A 21,858-nucleotide genomic window follows, 5' to 3' on the forward strand; every position below is an offset into this window, starting at 1 on the left:
TTTGGATTACATGACCTGTTTAGTTAACTTTGTAGATATGTCAATCTAAGCACAAGACATTTAATGTTTTTTGATTAATGTACAAGTAGAAGTTTTCTTAGTTTTAGAATTTGCCATATGACTCTTCGATTAATTTTTCACTCCAAATGAAGCTTTATAATCTTTATATACTAAGCAAAAGGTTTTTGTGATCTTGAGAGTAACTTGATCAATCTAGACATAAGTTCACTAAAGTATAAAATGAGACTAGATTGTACTGCCCTAAAAAATAAATCTTAAAACACTTTTGTTTACATGGAAAGAGTATTGACTAGTTCGCTAGTGTTTAGATAAGAAAACCATTAACAAAAGTGCTCAAATTAATCCTGTATATGTATAAAAGGAAAGATAAGAGAGAAGCAATCTCTAAACCAATAGCAAATAAGTTCACTCTCCTACCCAAGGAGAAAGTGTGCAGAAAGTATAGAAATCAGCGATATTCCCATCCCATTTTCAACTTTTACCAAATTAGGTATTCTGCTCCTAATTGTATAACTGTGTGAACAACTGTTACATCAATATTTTCAATCTTAACTTACGACAATCATGTTTAGACCCCTATTAAAATTGAAATAACACACTTTTAAACATTTCAAATTTAACATATCAGCTTTAAAGAGAAAATAAAGACTAACACTTGTAAATATGTTACAGTTTAAAAAGTATCTTCATACACATCACGTGAAGAAGGCATGAGTATTCTCACTTACTAAAGAAAGAAACTGTAGCTTAGGGTAGATGACATGCCTGAAGTCAGCTACAATGGGAAAGATCTGGAACTAGAAGCCCAAACTCTTAGTTCAACAAACACATTTTCATTCACTTCTTTAACTGAAGGACCTGGTTAACAGGTCATCTATTATTGATTCGTAATGTAACACTGTAAATGATCTGCTATAATAAAAAGAAATAGAGTTGACAAATATTCACTGAGCATGCATCTCAAAACTAAATGAAACTATTTCATTTTAGTAAGCATCCAAAATACTAATGAATTTGTAGTCACCACAAATTTGAGTGTATTTTTCAACGTTTAAAAAGCCAACCTCCAATTTTTTAACTGAACTTACTTTAACATGACCCTGTTTTTTAAAGGATTTTAAGACCACATATTCACTTGACAAAACAATATACATTAACTTTTACTACATTTTTTTTCAAATGTCCACTGTTTGAAGGTTTAAAAAAAAACTTGCAATTTTAGTAGTTTCTGTTGATTAATGAATGCTTAAACAGGCAAACTTTTTAATCATAATGCCCTCTGCTGGTAACTCAAGAGGTTCTAGTATATTTATTACAGGAGGTTGGATTAATTTCTTTAACTGTGGTCCCCCACCAACTGCACATAAATCTCTTGGAAAGCCTGTTAAAAATACAATTTCCCTCCTCTACAAAATACCTACAGATACTGTGATTTCAGTAAGCCTGGGATAAGATCTAGAACTCTTATCTTCCCCAACAAATAAGCAGAGAATCGCTGGTTTGGTTAGTTATACCAACATCTGACTTTCAAAGCACAATAACTTTATGAAAAGCTCTGGGAAGGCATTATTATGCCTCTTTTATAGATGAAGACTGAGGCGCAAGACAATTTACTCCAGGTCACATGATAAAAAGTAGCAGAACAACTAACATTTTCTTATTCCTGGAGGTATGTACACTTACAGGAAAGATTAACAAAACTGAATCAGCCTTAAAATTCAAGTATTTACTTCCTTAGATATAGTTTATGAAAGCAGTACATGCTATACCTTCTCAGCCATGACTCCACATGAGATTCACCAGGGGAGTTTATAAAAATGCATACACCCAAGTCCCACTCCCAGAGAATCAGATTGAATAGGTTTAAGGCAGCACCCCGCCATTGTTCTCTCTTTTTTTTTTTTAAGCTCCCAGATGATTATAATTGGCCACCAGGGCTGAGCACCACTTAGGCCCATGGTGCTCAGCCTTTAGTGTGCACAGGATCACCTGGAGGACACAGACTGCAAGGCCCTACCCCAAGAGTTTCCGATTCAGGAGGTCTGGTAGAGTTTGAGAATTTGCATTTTTAACAAGTTCCAGGTGGTGATGATGATGCTCGTTCTGTGCCCACACTCGGAGAACAACTGGTTAAGCATACTGGCTAGTGGTTCGCAACACTGCCTACACATTAGAATCACCTGGAGAAATTTTAAAAATCCTGATAGCTAGGCACACCCTCAGACCAATTCCATCAGAATCTCTGGGGTGGGGTCCAGGGAACAATATGTTTAAAGCTTCTAAAATTAAGAAGCTTTCTCTACAGCAAAGTCTATAAAAGCTATTAATGGATGTATAGTGATTTTCTGAGTGGGTAATATAGTATGCAATATTTCCGAAGTTTTTTGGACCAGAAACACTTCTGTCAAGGCACATAATTGACGGCTCTGGATGTGTGAAATACTAGCCTACGGGATAAAGTGGAAACTGCTTTATGCAGCCTATAAGACATTCCCCTCCAACCTCCATCCAGTCTCATCTTTTCCCAGACTCTCCCTGGCTCCACTGCCTGTATTCCTATTAAAATATAACTCTCTATTGCAATTATCTGTTTCAATGTGACTGTTTGCACTATTTCTACAAGCTCACTGGAGTCAGAGTTTGCATCTCATTTATCTTTGATTCCCCAGAGCTAGCATGATGCCAAGCACAGGCGGTGCTCAATAAACATTTGTTGAGTAATTGAATTCAGACTAATATCCCCACTTTCTGTAGAAAAGGTAATGTGTCAAGCATGGCTTTTACGCAATGTAGCATGTGCAACAGCTTTTACATAGCTAACATCAGAACTGAATATTTCTTCTTCATAGAGCTACTCTTGTTTAATATTGCCTTAAATAAAAAAAGAGACTACATGCACTTAGAGATGATACTTAACTTGTCTTGGGATCTGTTACATCTTCAATTCATTAGTAACTTAAGAGTGGCAAAAAGCTTTGGTAATTTTTTATTCTAAGAATCATATTAGCCAAGTGATCCAAAAAGAGGTACAAATGCTTTGTGCATTAACAACAAGATGAAGTTTCCAAAAACCCTTAAAGAGAAATGAAAACAAAACCAAAAGCTGCTATTGTTTTAAAAATCTAAACAATAGATTTGACATGCTAAAATCAAACCAGTTTTGATTTGGTTTTTTTAATTTATAAAGAACAGTATTCTTCTGTCAGCAAGCTGCATGCCTAATTCAGGTCAAGCAACTTTGGTATATACAGAAAAAATTGCAAGATTAAGTTTAGTATTCTTCTTCAGTGCCACAAAAGAAAACATCTGACTTCATGCTACACAGGTGGTATGGTCCATTCTATACCTTTCTGGAACTATGTTTTCTATATACGTCACAAATATTTAAAATAATCACGTATGTATTAAGTCTCAAAGCATCATAAAACTAGGTTGCAGGCTTCCCTGGTGGCGCAGTGGTTGAGAATCTGCCTGCCAATGCAGGGGACACGGGTTCGAGCCCTGGTCTGGGAAGATCCCACATGCCGCGGAGCAGATAGGCCCGTGAGCCACAATTACTGAGCCTGCGCGTCTGGAGCCTGTGCTCCGCAACAAGAGAGGCCGCGATAGTGAGAGGCCCGCGCACCGCGATGAAGAGTGGCCCCCGCTTGCCGCAACTAGAGAAAGCCCTCGCACAGAAACGAAGACCCAACACAGCCATAAATAAATAAAATAAATAAATAAATAAAGGAGTTCCTTAAAAAAAAAAAAGACTGCGTTGCTTCTCAAACTTTTCCAGTTTGTGGTACTGTGAGACTGTATTGGATGAAATCAATCATGTTAACAAACATTAACATATATTTGTTTTTAAAGGGCAGTGATAATTACCTTAACACATATTTTTCATTCAACAAGTAATTACTGAGGGCCCATTATGTGTCAGGCACTGTTCATGGAGCTATAGTTATGCAATAAAGAAAATAACGTTCCTTATGAAGCTTACAATCTGGTCTATTTTTTTCTAGAAAGGAAAAAAGTGGAAACATTTGTGTGGTCCAAATTAGAAATAGGGATTCTTTGCAAGGGAGGGAAAAAAGTTAAATCTAAAAGCCATTAGTTTATAAAACTTGCTGGAAGACTCCCAGCAACTCTGAAAAAGCTGATAAACCTAAAAGAAAGATGAAAGTAATAAACTTTAAAATTAGTTAGTATTTACCTCTGAATTCCTTCAAGAATATCCTTAACAGCTTCCATTAACTTTTGGAGATATACAAATGCTTCTTCAAATGATGCTATTTTTGAAGACATCAGAGCTGAATTTGAGCCCAATCTTTGAAACACATCCATGCTAAAATAGAGAAAAAAATGCTCATAGGTACACATGCACATTTAGTGTAATTCAAGTATTTCAATTTCTAATGTATAAAATTAGGTAATATTTATAACTCATCTCTCATAATGCTAACTTATTTAAATTAGAAATAAAAGACAGTGACTTGTGAATGTCCAGGCTACCATTCATGCAAAAGATATGGATCAACAACTATACAGGTCTAATCTAAAGTAATACTGTAAAAGCTATGTGAATAATGTTTCACTCTAAGAGACCATAAGAGATGGAAGGGAAGTAATAATATCAATTTATATTCAAGTCAGTACGTAAGTACTGACAGTACTCCCGTACATAAGGATGAAGAAAAAAAATCAGACATCAGATTTAGAGTTTGCTGAAACTGGATGTTATAAGTGTTCATACACTTTACTCTGGTAATTCCAATTTTAGAAATCTATCACATATTAACAATTATTCATAACTGGGTAACAATTAGTAATCACCTAAATGTTCAACAATATTAAAAAAAAGTGTTAAGTAAATAGTAAATTAGCCACCTGATGAAAGACCAAACAACTATTAAAATGATGCTTATGCCATCTATGAAACAGAAAAATTAAGGTATATAAAATGTACTCAAATAATAACAACCGTATAAAAAATCAAAACATATGCTGTATGGGTTGAACAGTGTCGCCCCAAAATTCATGTTCACCCACAACCTCAGAATGTGGCCTTATTTAAAATAGGATCTTTGTAATTAGTTAAGTTAAAATGAGGTCATACCGGATTAGGGTGGGCACTACCCTACGTGAAGACAAAGGCAGAGAGTGGAGTGATATACTACAAATACTGCTGGCAGCTACTAGAAGCTAGGAGACAGTCATGGAATAGATTCTCCCTCAGAACCTCCTAAAAGAACCAACTCTGCAGACACCTGGATTTCAGACTTTCTAGCTTCCAGAACTGTGAGTGAATAAATTTCTGTTATTTTATTTTATTTTTCAATATTTTTTATTGAAGTATAGTTGACTTACAATGTTGTGTTAATTTCTGCTGTACAGCAAAGTGATTCAGTTATACATATATGTACATTCTTTTTTTATATTCTTTTCCATTATGGTTTATCATAGGATATTGAATATAGATCTCTGTGCTATATCGCAGGACTTTGTTGTTTATCCATTCTATATATAAAAGCTTACGTCTGCTAACCCCAACCTCTTTAAGGTTGTGCATATGTGCTCTAATAATAGTTTTATAAAAATTATTATTTTCATTTTATAAAAATTATTTTTATTTTATAAAAATTGTGCATAGGGCCTACCAGATCTTCAAATGAGCATCTCTATGTGAAAGGCTCAAGCATGAATATGTTGAGAAGTTCTACAGTGACTCTGGTACACAACCAGGCATGGGAAACAATGAAGTAGGCTTTAAAAACTATATACCGATAAAATAACATAGGCATTTTTCACTTACTGAAGTACTATAATGTAAAGTCGATTATCCAGAAATTACCAAGAACTCTGTAACATCCAACACAAATGTATGTATATTATAGGTCAGTTCTAAGATACATAAAGTACTCAAATGTTTTCTAAATGAAAGGAAGATTAAAATATCTTAGATATTGTTTTAAACTACTTTATTTTTAAAGTGATCATTTCTGGCATATACAACTTTCTGATAACAAAAATATCTGATAAGCCACAACATTAAAAATACGTTAAAACTGGACAAAACAAACAAAACCTTTGCTTTATATGAAAATACAAAATTTTAAATATTGTTTTCTTTACCTCACATGTCAGATATCGTTATTTCTTTAGGATAACAGACTACATATTTGTTTGAAAAAAATTTTTAATTGTTGTCAAGGACTAAAAATGGGTCCCAAATCTATGACTGATTGAGAATAGATGTTTAAGTGGAGTGCTAATATTACTTTGCTGCTCTTGTAGACAACTAGAACAGATAAATGATCTTAATCCAAAACAACAAACTGGGCCCTCGAGACAAAATCATACTACAAAGCATATAGTAAGATTAACATATTAATTATATAAAGACTATGGGCTTGGGGAAAAGTATGGAAGGGAGCGTCAGCCTACTTTAAAACCAGTTGTTTTCAATTATTTTTTAAGTTACTCTAGCAGCAGCCTATTTAAAGACTACTCACAAATGGTCTCTATCTTTTCATTTTACCAAGACCATAATACTTCATGTGTATGAAATAAAAGTATTTCTCCGTTTTAAGTAAAAGTATTTATCTTTCTTTTAAAAACATTTTACATGAATTTTCCCTAATCCAGACTGATGTTTTCTTTACATTATTTTAAATCTTATTAAGGCTTTGTATCCTGCTAATTCGTTTAGCCAATCTTGGTGACTATTCATTGGTTTTGACATATATAGGCAATGATTCTCATCAAGGTTTCACATCTGAATCACCTGGAGAGAAGCACTAGTTCAGCTTCACTTCAGTCCTACTGAATCAGCACTTCTTAGAACCTAGGCATATATATTTTTTAAACTCTCCAGATAATTGTGATGTGCACCCCTAGTTAAGCATCACTGTTTCTAAGGGTACAAATTTGACAAAAGGCCCTCTTAAGATAATCTAGTACAAACTATATTGTTAAACTCACAACCCAAACACTAACTATTTAATGAATAAGAGGAATGATGGAAAACCCTAAAACTCAAAAATTCTTGGAAATTTAGTACCTGTTTTGATATATTGTAATCCAAACATTCTCTAGGATAGACCAGATCTCTTGATGCCTGTTGGGTTGGGGAAGATGAGAACCTGAGAAAACGGTGATTTCTTGGTTATTAGATTTCATCAAAGAATTATCTTCTTGCCTTTTACCCGCTGTATTTTTTGAAGGATTTTGCTTAAGTTTTGCCTTGACCTGGGGAAATAAGAATTACATAATATGCAGCTAGTCCTTCACTAGTAAGTGAGAGAAAAAGAATGTTAATTGTTGCTTACAAATGTTCTAGCTTTCTGGGAAGTGCTGATTATTCTTTGTCCTTGATTATGCACAGAATATTCCCAGAATAGCATCAGAGCTAAAAAAAATTTCCTTTTCCATTTATATCAAACAATATTTCCAATCTATTTATTACAGAGTATAGAAGTAGAATTCTACTTGTAAGGGATTAAGAAATAAGTGAGCAAAGAAATGGAAACAACTGTTAGAGACTGCTCTTTTAAGAAGTTTGATAGTTGATGGAAGGAGATGGTACAGTAAATAGCATGACCAATTAAAAGTATTTAAGAATAGATCTGAGCATATTTTTAAGCAGGGTAAAAGAGTGATACTACTGGTTCAAGTGATTTTTTTAAAAAATCACCTTGGGGGAAAATATTAACTTAGGTGAAAAATATATCTGATAGAATGGAAAAAAAGTTTTAACTATGATTTTAACTTGGGTTTTTTGACATGGCACTACTATAACTTCTTTGTGAACTTAAATAAAATCTCTAGGTTTCCTTTGTTGATAAAAGTATGATTTCAAAGGTTAGCTTCATGGATTATTCATGGTTTATTAGTTTCATGTTTATCAAATTTTAAAAAAAGGAAATTTCTAAAACTGTAACAGTTAATATTTATTGAGCATTTCTCATGTACAAGAATTTTCTAAGAACTTTACTAATAATTTTCTTAGAACTTTATATATAGATATAAAGTTAATCCTCACAATTACTCTATGAAGCAGATGCTGTGATTATCTATATTTTATAACTGAGGCACAGAAAGGATAAGTAACTCATGCAAGGTCACACAGATGCTAAGAGGCATGAACAGAATTTGACCTTCAGTAGTCTATGAATGGGGTTATAATCTCTCTCCAACTATAAAGAGAATATTTCCCTTTTATTTCTTTTGAGGCAGGAAGAAAATTGCCTGTTTACATTAATTATGAACTTAATAAATACACATGAATGGAAAGATGTATTTTGTTCTGAAATAAATGTGTTTACTCATCACACAGTGCTTTTCCTCAGCTCTCAAACAGTAGTGTATACAACTATGCAAATGGATTGCTTTTTCAAACACTTATATGGCACTTACTATGTGCTAGGCACTAAGTGCTCTACAAATATTAATTTATTTGTCATGAAAGGTCTGAGGCAGAGATTATTATACTCTTCTTACAAAAGAAGGGATTAAGGCTCAGAGAGGTTAAATAACCAGAAGGTAAAAACACAACTAGTCAGCATGGGAAGTCTGAGGCACACAAGTCTAAAGTTTATTAACAAGACTTATTTTAATTATTCTATCTCCTGGAAGAGCAAGTCTTTTTTTTTTTTATGGTGGTTAAAAGGTTTATAAAAGAAAAAAATATATATCCTTTCCTCTACCCCATCTATATAAAAATCTGGAAAATGATGCTACTTAACTTTCCATTTTTGTTTCTCAGAAGCAAACAAATAATGAATATTTCTCTTTTCCAGATTTTCTACACTTGGTAAATTCAGATACGGGGGATTTTTTTTTTTATAGTTACTATATTTAGATATCCTATTCCTGGAGGTAATCTATTTCTTTTTGTTGCTCATGTTAGTGACACATGACTAAGTATTCAGGTCATATATCAAATCTAATGTATTCTACAAAACAAAACCCTATTGAAAGTGTATTTTAAAAGCCCAAGCTAAATCACAATGTTCCTGGCTGACTTGGACAATGAATTGTTTCAAGCATGAAAATAAAGCAACACTTTAACTTTATGAAACACTTTAACTTTATGCTTTATTTATGAAAATAAAGCAACACTTTAACTGTGGAAACAACACAGGTTGTTTCAAGCAATCAGACTAACACCAAGTGTTGAGGGAAAAGCACTAATGAGGATACTAGATTCTTTGCCACTTGCCTTCTTGAAGCTTACTAATGTGACAACTGGAAAATCAGGATCCAAGACGAAATAACTTACTAAGTAATAATTCAATATTTTTAAAAGTGGGCAATATATCATAGGCATACCATTATGTGATAAACAACACTAAATTTTAACATCACATTTTCATGGTAACTCCCATTGCTAGGTTTCCAATTGATGAAAGAATCTTGATATTCATTAACATTTTTATCTCAATCCTAATTTTTTTTATTCTCAATAATTTTAATTCAAAAACTGCTAAGCCTGTGAGTATCGTGAACTTTTCATCTTGTTCACCATGTTTGTTTCAGTAAAGATGGGGTTTAGGGCTCAGTTCTGTGAGGGAAAAGGATAATGTATTTTCCCCTACACAATTCAAGTACAATACTCAAGCTGCAACTCCTACATTCCCAGGTCCATTCTTCCCTACTAAAGGTTCTAAAAGTCACAGTTGCCATAGAAAAATATAACTACTGATGTTTTGGTCATCTTAAACCAAAAGATCATTCACCCCTTAAATCAATTCTTTCCTCAAGAATTATCATATATTTCCTATGAGTTTATCAAAAAGATGCTTCTTTTACTACATAAGATACTCTCTTAAGCAAGTAAGTTCTTTCCTCACCAACTATGACTAAGTTTAATATCATCTAATCCTTTCATTACTTCATAAGTAGTGGGACCTATGTTACCAGAAAAAATCATTGAGAAAAACCTGGCCAATTCAATAACTCAAAGAAAAAAAGAATATGATATATACATACTAGATGAAAGTACCATTAATAGCTTATCTAGAATTGTGATGCTGAGTTTTTTGAGCTATTTCGGGCATATAAACTATCCAGAACTTTCTAGATTTGAAATTAGAAGACTGTAGAAATACAGTATTACCAGGGACAAAACTCCCATAGTTATTTTAAAGGGGCAAAAAGGCCATCAGTGCTAGGTGGACTGTGTAAGACTCATATGAGGAGACTTGTTAAAAAACTGGTAGGTCGATTGGCAAAGTCTGAATAGGGTCTGCAGGTTAGATAATTAATTATGTCAATATTAATTTTCTGATTAATTATACTAGTTACATAAGATATCCTTATTCTTTAGGATATATATATACGGAAATATTTAGGGGTAAAGGAGAATGATATCTGCAACATACTCTTAAACAGTTCAGAAAAAATATTTTGGATAGATAAGTAGACAGGTAGATAGACAGGGAAAACAATAAAGCAAATGTGATAAAATATTAACATTGGGAAATCGGGGTAAAGGATATATATGAGAATTCTTTGTATTACTCTTGTAATTTTTTTGTAAGTTTGAAACTATTTCAAAATAAAACATGAAACAAGAACAAAATCATTACTGGGCACCACTGCCAGAAGTTTTATTCAGTAAAGTTTGAGAGCGGCTTGGCATCTGCATGTTTAAAAAATTTCCAAAGTATCTTGATGCATGTTGTGATCCACTGGTCAGGAGCACTGAAAAATGAGTAGTCAGCAACAATGCATAGCTTTCTTCTATTCATAAATGAAATAATATAAAATCCCAACAACTGCTGTGACACTGCTTCCACAAGAGGATGTGTGTTTTACAACTTGTAATAAGGACTGCTTACTTGCCATTCAATTCACTTAATATTTACTTAATGCTTTTAGTATGTTAGAATAAGTTAAAATCTTTTACCTACTGTTGTCTGCTCAATACATTTTTAGAATGTATGTGATTAGCTACTCTAAGTGGCATTCCAAAGGTATCTTACCTCTATAAATGTTTGGAGTAGTTTGTTTACTTGAGCAAAGGCCTGTGGAAGAATACCATCATAATTTGACCTTGTACTGAAAGCATGTAGCAAACTTTCAGAATCCTGAAGCAGGAATTTCACTGTTGTAAAATCCACTGCATTGTTAGCTGGTAACAGAAAATTAAGAAGGAAAAAATATGTAAGAATGAGTATACAACACAAAAATGTTTTTGGAAAACCAATCTAATAATTATGAAATTTAAGAAGAGTACGCATTCACACCTATAGGCCACTCCTAATTTATCTCTCTTGTGTAAAAAGCAACAATTAGACTTAGTTTTAGACAAAGTTCTTGGGGTTGACACTGGTATTCTGTACAGCCTGCCCTCCATATCCACCAGTTCCACATCTATAGATTCAATCAACCATGGATCGAAAATATTTGGCAAAACAAGTTCCATCAAGTTCCAAAAAGTGAAACCTGAATTTGCTGTGCACTGGCACCTATTTACATAGCATTTACATTGTACTAGGTATTACAAATAATCTAGAGATGATTTAAAGTATACAGGAGAATGTGTGTAGGTTATACACAAATACTATACCATTTTATATAAGGGCCTTGAGCATTGAGAATTTTACTATCCTTGTGGGTCCTGGATACCGAGACTATATTCAGATTCCAGAATGTCCCTCAACAAGGTCAACTTCAAAGTAAAAGTAAAATGTGCAACATACTATATATAAAATAGACAAACAACAAGGTCCTACTGTATAGCACAGGGAACTATATTCAATACCCTTTAATAAACCATAATGGAAAAGAATATGAAAAAGAATATGCATATATATATATAACTGAATCACTCCGCTGTACACCAGAAACTAACACAACACTGTAAATCAACTATACTTCAATTTAAAAAAAGTAAAAGAAAATGAAAGAACATTAAACTCTTCAGAAAAGAGATAACCACCAAACGAGTTAAACTACAGATTTTCAAAACTGAGGTTGTTTGTATACATATTACTGTTGAGGTATCATAGAGTAACATTTTGGTGGTAAGCACTTAAATTATATGCAGAACCTTTCATAATCAACTCAGTTATCATGTAGTGATTTATCTTCAAACTTCATTACATGAAATGTAATACTAGATTTATTGAAAATGTGTTCTCTCTGGACACAATATAACCTCAGCGAAAAATAAGCAATTTGGGTAACAGTGAGCTGTGGGCAAGAGACGCTAGTAGAATTTTTTTCCCCCATAAATTAGCAAAGTGAGTTAATCTACAAGTAATAATTTAAAGATATAACAATTTTCTCTCAAGGAACTAAAATCGCCTACATTAAATTCTCAAACCAACTGGGAGAAGTGGTGACAATAATTTCAGATTCAAAAAGTTATGAACAATGAAGTTGAATAACTTTCTAATGTCACAAAAATTCAGAACAGAAAAAAAATATTTCTATTATTAAGACAGAATACTATATAATAGATTTCGAAGGCATTTAAAATAACCATGCTACAATGTGTTTGTTTTGTTTTCTTTTAATGCTCACAGCTTCAGAGATTCTGTTATATTCTGAAACACTGGCATGGTTTTTCACTGGCACTATGAGTTAAAAAAAATAAAGAGTTTCTCTGTATAACTTACACAACAAGTATTTGCTTGTGAAACACTGAAAGGTTAAGTGAAAATAAAAAATAGATTTTCATAATTAATTACACAAATTCAGAAATTCTAATCTAATGTGATGGTTATAGCCAAGCTTCTGGCTTCCATTTTATCAAGCAAACAACCAGTATATCTCCTTACAAAACACTTCTAGTTATTTTTCAAATCAATGACTAGTTTAAATTCCTGTGGGAAAAGAAGAGATGAGAGATGCTACAGAAGACAGAATGTAGGTAAATCTCCTCCTCAGAAGAAGTTGGGCACAACTTCTCTTAAGGGTGCTTCTCCAGTGTAGGCTATGTTTGGTAGGGCTTACATCCTTGAATTAATCATTTGATTTCTGTCTTACAAGAATTCTTTACTAAGATTATGGGCAAAAGTATAATAACAATGATCAATTCCGTACCTAGACACAACATAAAATCCATATAGTTGAAATAATTTAATGCTTATATAAGATCAATAATTATTTAGGTTAAAGTTAATAGGGACTACAAAGTCAGAAAAAGCTACTACTCATCTTCTACACAATTTTCTACGAATTGATCTAAAGATACATGCTTGGTATACTGTAGTTAAACACATGTATAATTCAACAGCTGAGGATACTATTAAAAGATTGTAAATAAAATCATAAACTGTGATTTTTTCTAATTCAAAATTATTTTAGAGCAGAAGGCATTTTTATAATTCTATTATGTGTTCTTCACAAGTCAGTAAATATTAGGCATCAGATTCTTCTAGATCAAGGATCAATAAATTATGCACACAATAATCCTCAAAATGAGTTTTTAGCAAAAGGAGCAGTCACCGTCTCTTCAGTTTTCTTGTTACTAGAAAGAAATAGAGCTGCTGACTACTATCTCTAAGCTGTGTGTAAGAGCAAAACAGTGCCCAGCCCTGGAAAAACGGACAAATGGAAGATGGCAACTATATATCCCATTTTTGAAAATCTTGTTCAAGATCCCATTTTTGAAAATCTTGTTCAAGATCCCATTTTTGAAAATCTTGTTCAAGATCCCATTTTTGAAAATCTTGTTCAAGATGATTTATGGACTTTCTCTTTTGATAGAACCAACTAAATTATGCCCCTAGTAAAAGATATGGACAATGTTTCTATATATCTTGTAAAACTGCTTTGGAGACATGTCCAGTATGTCATTCCATATATATATATATATTCCTTATATAATAATACCCCAATAAATATTTTCCATAGTTAAAGATCAATGCCTGGAAAGAGTGTCTTTTTTAAAAAAATCAGTAGCTTTTAAAAATAGATATTCATATATAAGTCATAAGGTATTGACTGTACACCTTATGACTTATTCCATATATAAGTCATAAGGTATTGACTAGGTACTTTAAATTCCCTGGGGAAGTTTTTAAAGATATAAAACATTTTCAAAGAGTTTATACTTGAGGGGAGAGAGAGAACTGGCATACCCCTCCATAGAATGTTTTTGTTTTATCTTAGTTTCCAGGAAGCTTAGTGTCAAAATCTGTGTTCAAGTGTGTTCAATTGTTTTCACATGTTTTATAGTAAAACTATCTTTCTTATTCTTCATTACCTGGCTCTTGTACCTTAAAGCCTAACTTAAAACCTTCTGTACTCAGGTGGTCATGTAAAGGCTCACATATACTCAGTTATTTTTTTTAAATAGACAGGATATAACTAATACATAAAATAATAAACAGAATAGATCACTTCACGTTAGAAGTTTAAGAAAAGTCAAGAACCAACTGAACATCCTAACAATGGTTATACATTGCTTTTTAAAGGTATAGCAAGACAAATCTAGTTGTTCACTTTGGACAAATCACTTACCCTCTCAAGTCTTGTTTCCTTAATCATATCAATAAAACACAGACTTTAATAACATTAGACCAGTGCTTTTCACATCTTTTGCTTCTTAGCAGAAAAACTTTTTTTTAAATCATACATGGAATCTCTATATATAAACAAACAAAAGAAAGCTGAATGGCTAAAGTTGGGGTTGAGGGCCAAAGGCCCGCTATTATCAGGCTCCCCCATCAACCTTTCCACCTCCAATCTGTGGCAACTCCAGAGGCACTTCAAGAAGGTTCTGTGCAACATAGTTTAAAAACTACCAACTAAGTGGTTGATTTTAGTCTCGTCTTGGTTCTAAAATTCACTATGCACCAAAGCCAAAGGTTTCCTATTCCTTATCCATGTATTTTAAATAGAAACCTTGATAAACTATTTTTTAAATTAGTACATGAAATGTAGTCAAAGTTTGTGTGTTAAACACGATGAGAAATGAAAAAAAATCCACATAATTCTATTTGCATACCTAAATAAACTTTAAAAAGTTTTCAAACATTATTAAAAATTATATATTCACAATATCCAGGAACATCAACAATGATACAATTAACAGTTACAAGCTCTAGGAACTGCATCCATTCATCCAGCTGCCATAAATTTCCTTAAGAAATTAGAAGTATAAATGGTTAAGAACTAATTGACAGATCTCTTATTAATTCATCTTCACATTCTATGGAGTATATCTATTAGTCTGACTTTAATAGAACACTTCCAAAGACAAGATAAAAGATTCAAACCTTTAGAGAGATTTTCATATAGGCTCTCAACAGTTAAAAGCAAGTTCTTTTCCATAACTAATCCAAATACAGCCAACCAATGTTTTCTAAAGCACTGTAATAAATGTATTAAAGTCCATGGTGGTTTCAAGTACAGCACCTAGAAAAAAACAGCATCATTGATTTATTTATTATCCCTATTATTTAAAAGTACCTATTTAGGAATTCCTACATACATTTCCAGGCAAAACATAGTTGAATTCTTTTTAAACTAAAAGATGTTTTATTAAACGCCAATCACAATCTTAAAATGCTAATTCCACTGCAAATTGCTTTTGTAAAATTCATATTAGTATTAATCCTTATAGCTTCAGAAACTATGTGTGCAAAAAGAAAACACAGTTCTAATCAGAAGAAGCATAGTTCTAATCAGCAAAAGTTGTCGATCTACTTTTCAACATGGTCACTTCTTTGAGGAAATCAATCTATTTCATAAAACTAGAGAAAAAAATCTATATAGAAAAAAATTGTCAACTATAATTGACACTTGCTACACTCTTGTAAAGACATGTTTACAAAGAAGATTGATTATTTAGTACTACAAGATGTCAGCACACCCTTTTTTGAATCGTTCATATGCAATGACTTTCCTAGACTCTATTATGAAATCTAATTTACGTCAACCTTCCTAGAAGAATCTGATCATTCTTCATCATCTTGGTTCAACACTTGATAATATAATCAAGCCACACTGGCAAATATTAGAATCTCACTGAATATTGGGAAGAGATACAATTGATGGGAAACAAAGTTTCTCCTAATGATAAATGTGAATAACAAACAAACACTATAACTAAACTAAAAAGGCCACTATTGCCAAATGTGGTGTTTTACTGATTGCAGAAAAGATGTGAATCTAAAGAAAATTCAAAATATTTTACTAATATCAAATTTATACTCTGATTCTCATATTTACATGACATAAGCCAACATTTAACTTCTCTTTCTGAAAGCATATTGCTAAGGTAATTCCCTATACTAGACATTTTGACTCAAATAAACTTAAAATGAGAGGTTTTCTGAATTCAATTTAAGCTCCATGGAGGCAATGTGTCTGATACACTGTAGACACACAATAAATATTTGTTCACTGAAAAAAATGAATGATAAGATGTAGAGAACAAACGGATGGACACCAAGGGGGGGAAGAGGGGGGGTGGGGGTGATGGTGGTGGTGTGAATTGGGAGATTGGGATTGACATGTATACACTAATATGTATAAAATAGATAACTAATAAGAACCTGCTCTATAAAAATAAAATTCAAGAAAAATGAATGATAAAATATAGTCCTAAACTTTAGGAAGTGCCCAACACTTAGCTTTCAAAGAGTTATTCCAAAAACTTCAAGAAAAAAATATAATGTGATGTAGATTATTACAATAAAGCTTACACATCTTATATAAGTAATATTTCTTAAAATAAGGTAATAAATCTTTAGCAATAAAAAGGAAATTTTCAACTAAGAGTTGAAATAATCACCTCCATCCAAAGGTTTCCAAAAGCAATTTTCATTTCTGTTTCTAATATTGAAGATAAAGCTGTTCCAAGAGATTTTTTGAGATCAGATACAATGCTTTCAAGTAGAATGCATAGTCCAGAGTTTGTAGATTCCTCCTCACAGCTCTTCTCTAAAGGTGTTGCTTCTTTAAAACAAATAGTTACAGGCTTTATTTAGGACACTAATAGTAAATATTTTACATATATAATTAGTATTTGGCCATAAATAATAAACATTTAATGGATATAATTAGTATTCGATCCTAAAAAACAAATGAATACTTTATTTTTAAAACAGTATTCATGGGAGTTCCCTGGTGGCCTAACGGTTAGTATTCCAGGCTTTCACTTGCCATGGCCCGGGTTCAATCCGTGGTTGAGGAACTCCCGCAAGCCGTGCGGCACGGCCAAAAATAAATAAATAAATAAATAAATAATTTTAAAAATTAAAAAAAAAACACTATTTAGAAACATTTATTTCTAGTATAGTTGTTTTAGACTCAAATATATCACATTAGCAAAAGCTTTATCTTTTGACAAAAGGAGACGAAATGTTTTTACTAAAATAGAAATTTGAGAAATGTGTGTGATATTTTAACCAAAATTTAAATTTTATTATTTTCAAAAAAAGTAAAAATTAAAATAATGCTTTGCATCTATTTATAATAGAAAACCAAGAACTATGGATCAAAATGTGTTTTCTTCCAAAGATAATATATTCTTCCAATCGCAACTCACATCAATAAATTGCTTTGAAAAGACTAAAAGCTCTGACTTAACCACCTTTATGCCTTCCCCTTCTAAAATAAGTTTTGATTATTTTAATTGATATTATTTCAATATAATTACTACTTTGACACCTGCAAACAACTGCAATTTCTTTATGGCAAAATTCAATGTATTAAGGGGCTTATCTCTACAAATACAAACCAAGGATTTAAAATGACAGTAATATAATGGGCAAACCAAACGCATGTTTCCCTTGAAAAACCATAAACTAGAATATTCTGTCACTCCCTCTAAATGCCATTTTGAATATTATGACAAAAGAAATTTTATTACCAAAAAGGTCAAATAAGTAGCATGTGATATATGAATACATGAAGCATATACATATGCTTTTAGAGACTTCAATAATTATTTTTCCCACAGAGGGAAATGGAGGGATGCATTTTTAAATTCTGTAAGATTTAATATAGTTCAACAAATATCAAGCCATAGAACAGATTATTCTGGTGGAAAAAAAGAGATAAAACAGCAGCATTGCCTTTAGCTTTCTTAAATATTCGTTCAAATTTTTAAAAAAAATTATTACTAGAGTCCTTCAAGTTTCTCTATTACTGAGTTTTTACTGTATTAATAGAAGTTATGAATATGGAACTAATTTTTAAAATAAACTAAAAATTTCTCTCTACCTCAAATGAATATTTCCTATAGCTACTATTAATTTAAAAGGTATACTCTGAGGTAAAAAATAGGATGCACACAGTGATTATAAGTATATAAAAATGTATGTGAGTGTACAGACAAAAATTCAAATTAATTTGTAAAAGTATATGTAGAAGGCAATAATGTTATATTTTCTCTTGGATTACCATTATAATATTCTTTCATCTCTACCATTTGTGCCAGAAAATACTCCAAACAGTGTTACTTTCAATGTACAAAATAAAAATTTACTATTAATTCCAACTGTTATCAATATTCTTAGTACATAAAATAAGATATATTTCTAATTATTTGTAGTAAGAATACTACCTGCTTTCAATTGTTGTTTAGATATACAAGGCTGATGACATACAACTGTGTTCAGAGATAAGTTTAATAATTCTGCACTCAATTCTTCTTTACTGAGTGACTTCACACCACTTATTAGGCCTTTGTTTCTTAAATTTCTATCATCCCTAAGGTTGGGTTAGGAAGAAAAAATATTTTATTTTTTATAAGATAAATCACATGGCAACTAAAAACACATGGAATCTAATCAGAGGTTGGTGATTCTCAGCATATATATTAACAAACGATAACAATTTTTTTAATATAGAAGATAAATAAATATACACTAAAATCAAATCATCTGAGCTTTTGAGAATAATTATTATTATTATATATTGAATGTTTCCCAGGTACCAGGCACTGTTCTAAGCACTTTATATATATATCAATCCATTTATTTCTCACAACAAACCTCTTAGGTAGGAGTGGTACTAATTTTTATCCCCATTTCACACATAAGAAACTGAGGTGTATGGGAAGTCCCTGGGGGTCCAGTGGTTAGGACTCCACGCTTTCACTGCTGAGGGCGTGGGTTCAATCCCTGGTCGGGGAACCTAGATCCCACAAGCCAGGCGGCATGGCCAAAAAAAAAAGAAAGAAAGAAACCGAGGTATAAAAAGGTTAAGTAACTTGTCCAAAGGTATACCTGGTAAGTGGGAGATGGATTTGAACACAAGACTATGATCATCCCAAGATAAATAAACATACAGAACCATAATAAGATAAATAATTTACACAGGGTAAGCAATTATAAATTTACTTAGGGTGAGCATAAGACAAATGATGTGAATTTGCTATTTGCTGAAAGAGCCAGTATGATTAGAGCATAGTGCCTGAGACCAGTTTATGTGGCTACAGAGAAAGGCAAGAACATTAATAAATGGAAAGAGATTTAAGGGCTTCAATGGGGAAATGGCATGATCAGATCTGTGTTTACCAAACTGTTGTTCTTGCAACTAGCAGGCTTCCAGCTTTTGTTAATGGCAGAGTAGCTTGGTCAGACTAACCCTCCCACAACAAGAATTAGAAAATCTGGACCAAAAGCAACAAAAAAAGACAACCAAAAAAAACCCTATTTGAAGGCACTAGAAGGCAATCAAATGTAGGCAGAAGGTGGAGGGGAATCTACATTCAAGAAGCAGATGCTGCACTGGTAAGAGCTACAATTTTCTATCTTTTTGCCTGAGGGTATTCCCCAATTCATCAATGCCTTACAACAGAAAGCCACAGCCTTTATGGCTTGAAATGTCAGAAGGCAATGTTCAGGACTGGCCAGAGCATATAGAAAGTTAAGGGGGAACCTGAAGAAGGGAGGAAACCACAGAGAAGGTGAGTCCTAAAATCTGCATATAAATTCTGCCCAGAAAAAAAAGCAACATACTGCCAAAAGACAAAGCAATCAACAGAACCAGACTCAGACATGACACAGATGTTGAAGCTATCTGATAGGAAATTTTAAATAATTTTGATTAATCTGTTAGAGGCTCTAATGAAAAAGGTGAATAGCATGTAAAACCAGATGGAAATGAAGACTGCCTTCAGCAGGCTCCTCAATAGACTCAACACAAGTGAGGAAAGAAACAACATACATTAAGACAGGTCAAAAGAAATTATCCAAACTGAAACAAAAAGAGAATAAAAGGTTAAAAAAATACATAAGAGCTGTTGGACAATATCAAATGGTCCAATATACATGCATGTATTAGTTGTCTACTGCTGTGTAACAATTAATCCCCCAAATTTAGCAGCTTGAAAAAACATTTATTATCTCACACAGCTTCTAAGGCTCAGGGATCTGAGAGTAGCTTGACTGAATGGTTCTGGCTCACGGTCTCTCACAAAGGTGAAGCGTGCTATTGCCTGGGGTTGCAGTCATCTCAAGATTTAATTGCTGCTCATTCATGTGGCTATTGGCAGGGAGTAGCCCTTCCTTGGTTTTTGTCTGGAGGCTTCAGTTTCTCAGCATGTGGGCCTCTCCACAGGGCTCCTCACGGCATGGAGCTTGCTTCCCCACAACAAGTGACCCAAGAGAGGTGGAAGAAACAAAAGAGTGCCCAAGAAGGAATTCCCAGTCTTTTATAACCTAATCTAAGAAGTGACATACCATCGCTTCTGATGCATGCTATCTGTCACACAGACAACCAATCCTGGTACAATGTAGGGAAAGACTACACAAGGGCATTAATACTAAGAGGCACAGGGAATTCCCTGGAAGTCCAGTGGTTAGGACTCTGCACTTCCACTGTAGGGGGCCTGGGTTCCATCCCTGGTCAGGGAACAAAGTAAGATCTCACAATGCAGCGCAGCCAAAAAAAAAAAAGAAAACAAACAAACAAACAAAAAATACTAAGAGGCAGGGATCACTGGAGTCATCATGGATGACTACTACTACAATGTAATTCTGTAATAGCAGAAGGAGAAAAGAAGGAATGGGGCAGAAGAAATATTTGAAGAAATATTTGGCTGAGAATTTTCCAAAACTAAAAATGAACACCCAAACCATAGATCCAAGAAGCTCAGAGAATATCAAGCAGGATAATTTCCTCTCCTCTACCACAAACAACTGGCCATAACTGCTAAAGACTGCTAAAACAAACTGCTAAAAAAACAAAAGACAAAGTCTTGAAAGCAATGAGAGGGAAAAAAAAGACACATTACACACAGAGGAAAAAGACAACATTTACAGCAGACTTCTCATCAGAAACCAAACAAGCTAGAAGAAAATGTAGTGACACCTTTAAAATACCAGAAGAAAAAGAAAAAAAAAAAAAAACAACCCAGAATTGTACATCCAGTAAAAATATCTTTCAAAAATAAATAAATACACTATCAGACAAACAAAACCAGAAAATTCACTGCCAACAGATTTAACATGTCAAAGAAAGTTGTTTGGGCAAAATGAATATGACCAGAAATCTGACACCAGACAGAAACTTGGATCCAAAAAAAGAAATGAAGATGTTAAAAATGGAATGCAAGATTAAAATATTCACTTTATTTTTAATTGCTTTAGATGGTAAATGGCTGAAGCAAAAATATTAGCAAAGTATTGTGTTTATTGTTTCTGTAAAAGTAAAATATATATATGACAATGATAGCAAAAACGGACAGGGGGAGAAATTCGAAGCATATTAAAATCCTTACAATACACATGAAGCAATATAATATTATTTAAAGGCAGACGATGATCAAGTAAAGCTGTATATTATAAACAATGAAGTAACCATTAAAAAGTTTTTTCAAAAAGGTATAAAGTCAATAATGGAGATAAAATGGCACCACAATTAATACAAGCAAAAAAAAAAAAA

At 32.8% G+C, this 21,858-nt stretch overlaps 1 protein-coding gene and 1 long non-coding RNA gene across 7 annotated transcripts in view; one reads left to right on the forward strand and one right to left on the reverse strand.

The window, feature by feature from the left end:
* SWT1 (SWT1 RNA endoribonuclease homolog) overlaps positions 1-21,858 on the reverse strand; it is a 97,646-nt gene that overhangs the window by 40,749 nt on the left and 35,039 nt on the right. For all 6 annotated transcript variants that reach the window (XM_061185620.1, XM_061185619.1, XM_061185621.1 and 3 more), the window contains 6 exons: positions 18,533-18,678; positions 16,757-16,920; positions 15,237-15,375; positions 10,989-11,137; positions 7,064-7,251; positions 4,217-4,348 (listed from right to left, as the gene is read on the reverse strand). In XM_061185620.1, coding sequence (XP_061041603.1) covers positions 4,217-4,348; positions 7,064-7,251; positions 10,989-11,137; positions 15,237-15,375; positions 16,757-16,920; positions 18,533-18,678 — 918 coding nt within the window. The remainder of the gene's footprint in view (positions 1-4,216; positions 4,349-7,063; positions 7,252-10,988; positions 11,138-15,236; positions 15,376-16,756; positions 16,921-18,532; positions 18,679-21,858) is intronic.
* LOC133087909 (uncharacterized) overlaps positions 5,220-21,858 on the forward strand; it is a 50,266-nt gene continuing 33,627 nt past the window's right edge. The window contains exon 1 of the long non-coding RNA XR_009700468.1: positions 5,220-5,301. This is a non-coding gene — a long non-coding RNA (uncharacterized LOC133087909). The remainder of the gene's footprint in view (positions 5,302-21,858) is intronic.

This window comes from Eubalaena glacialis, chromosome 3, assembly GCF_028564815.1.
Source record: "Eubalaena glacialis isolate mEubGla1 chromosome 3, mEubGla1.1.hap2.+ XY, whole genome shotgun sequence".
NCBI lineage: Eukaryota > Metazoa > Chordata > Mammalia > Artiodactyla > Balaenidae > Eubalaena > Eubalaena glacialis.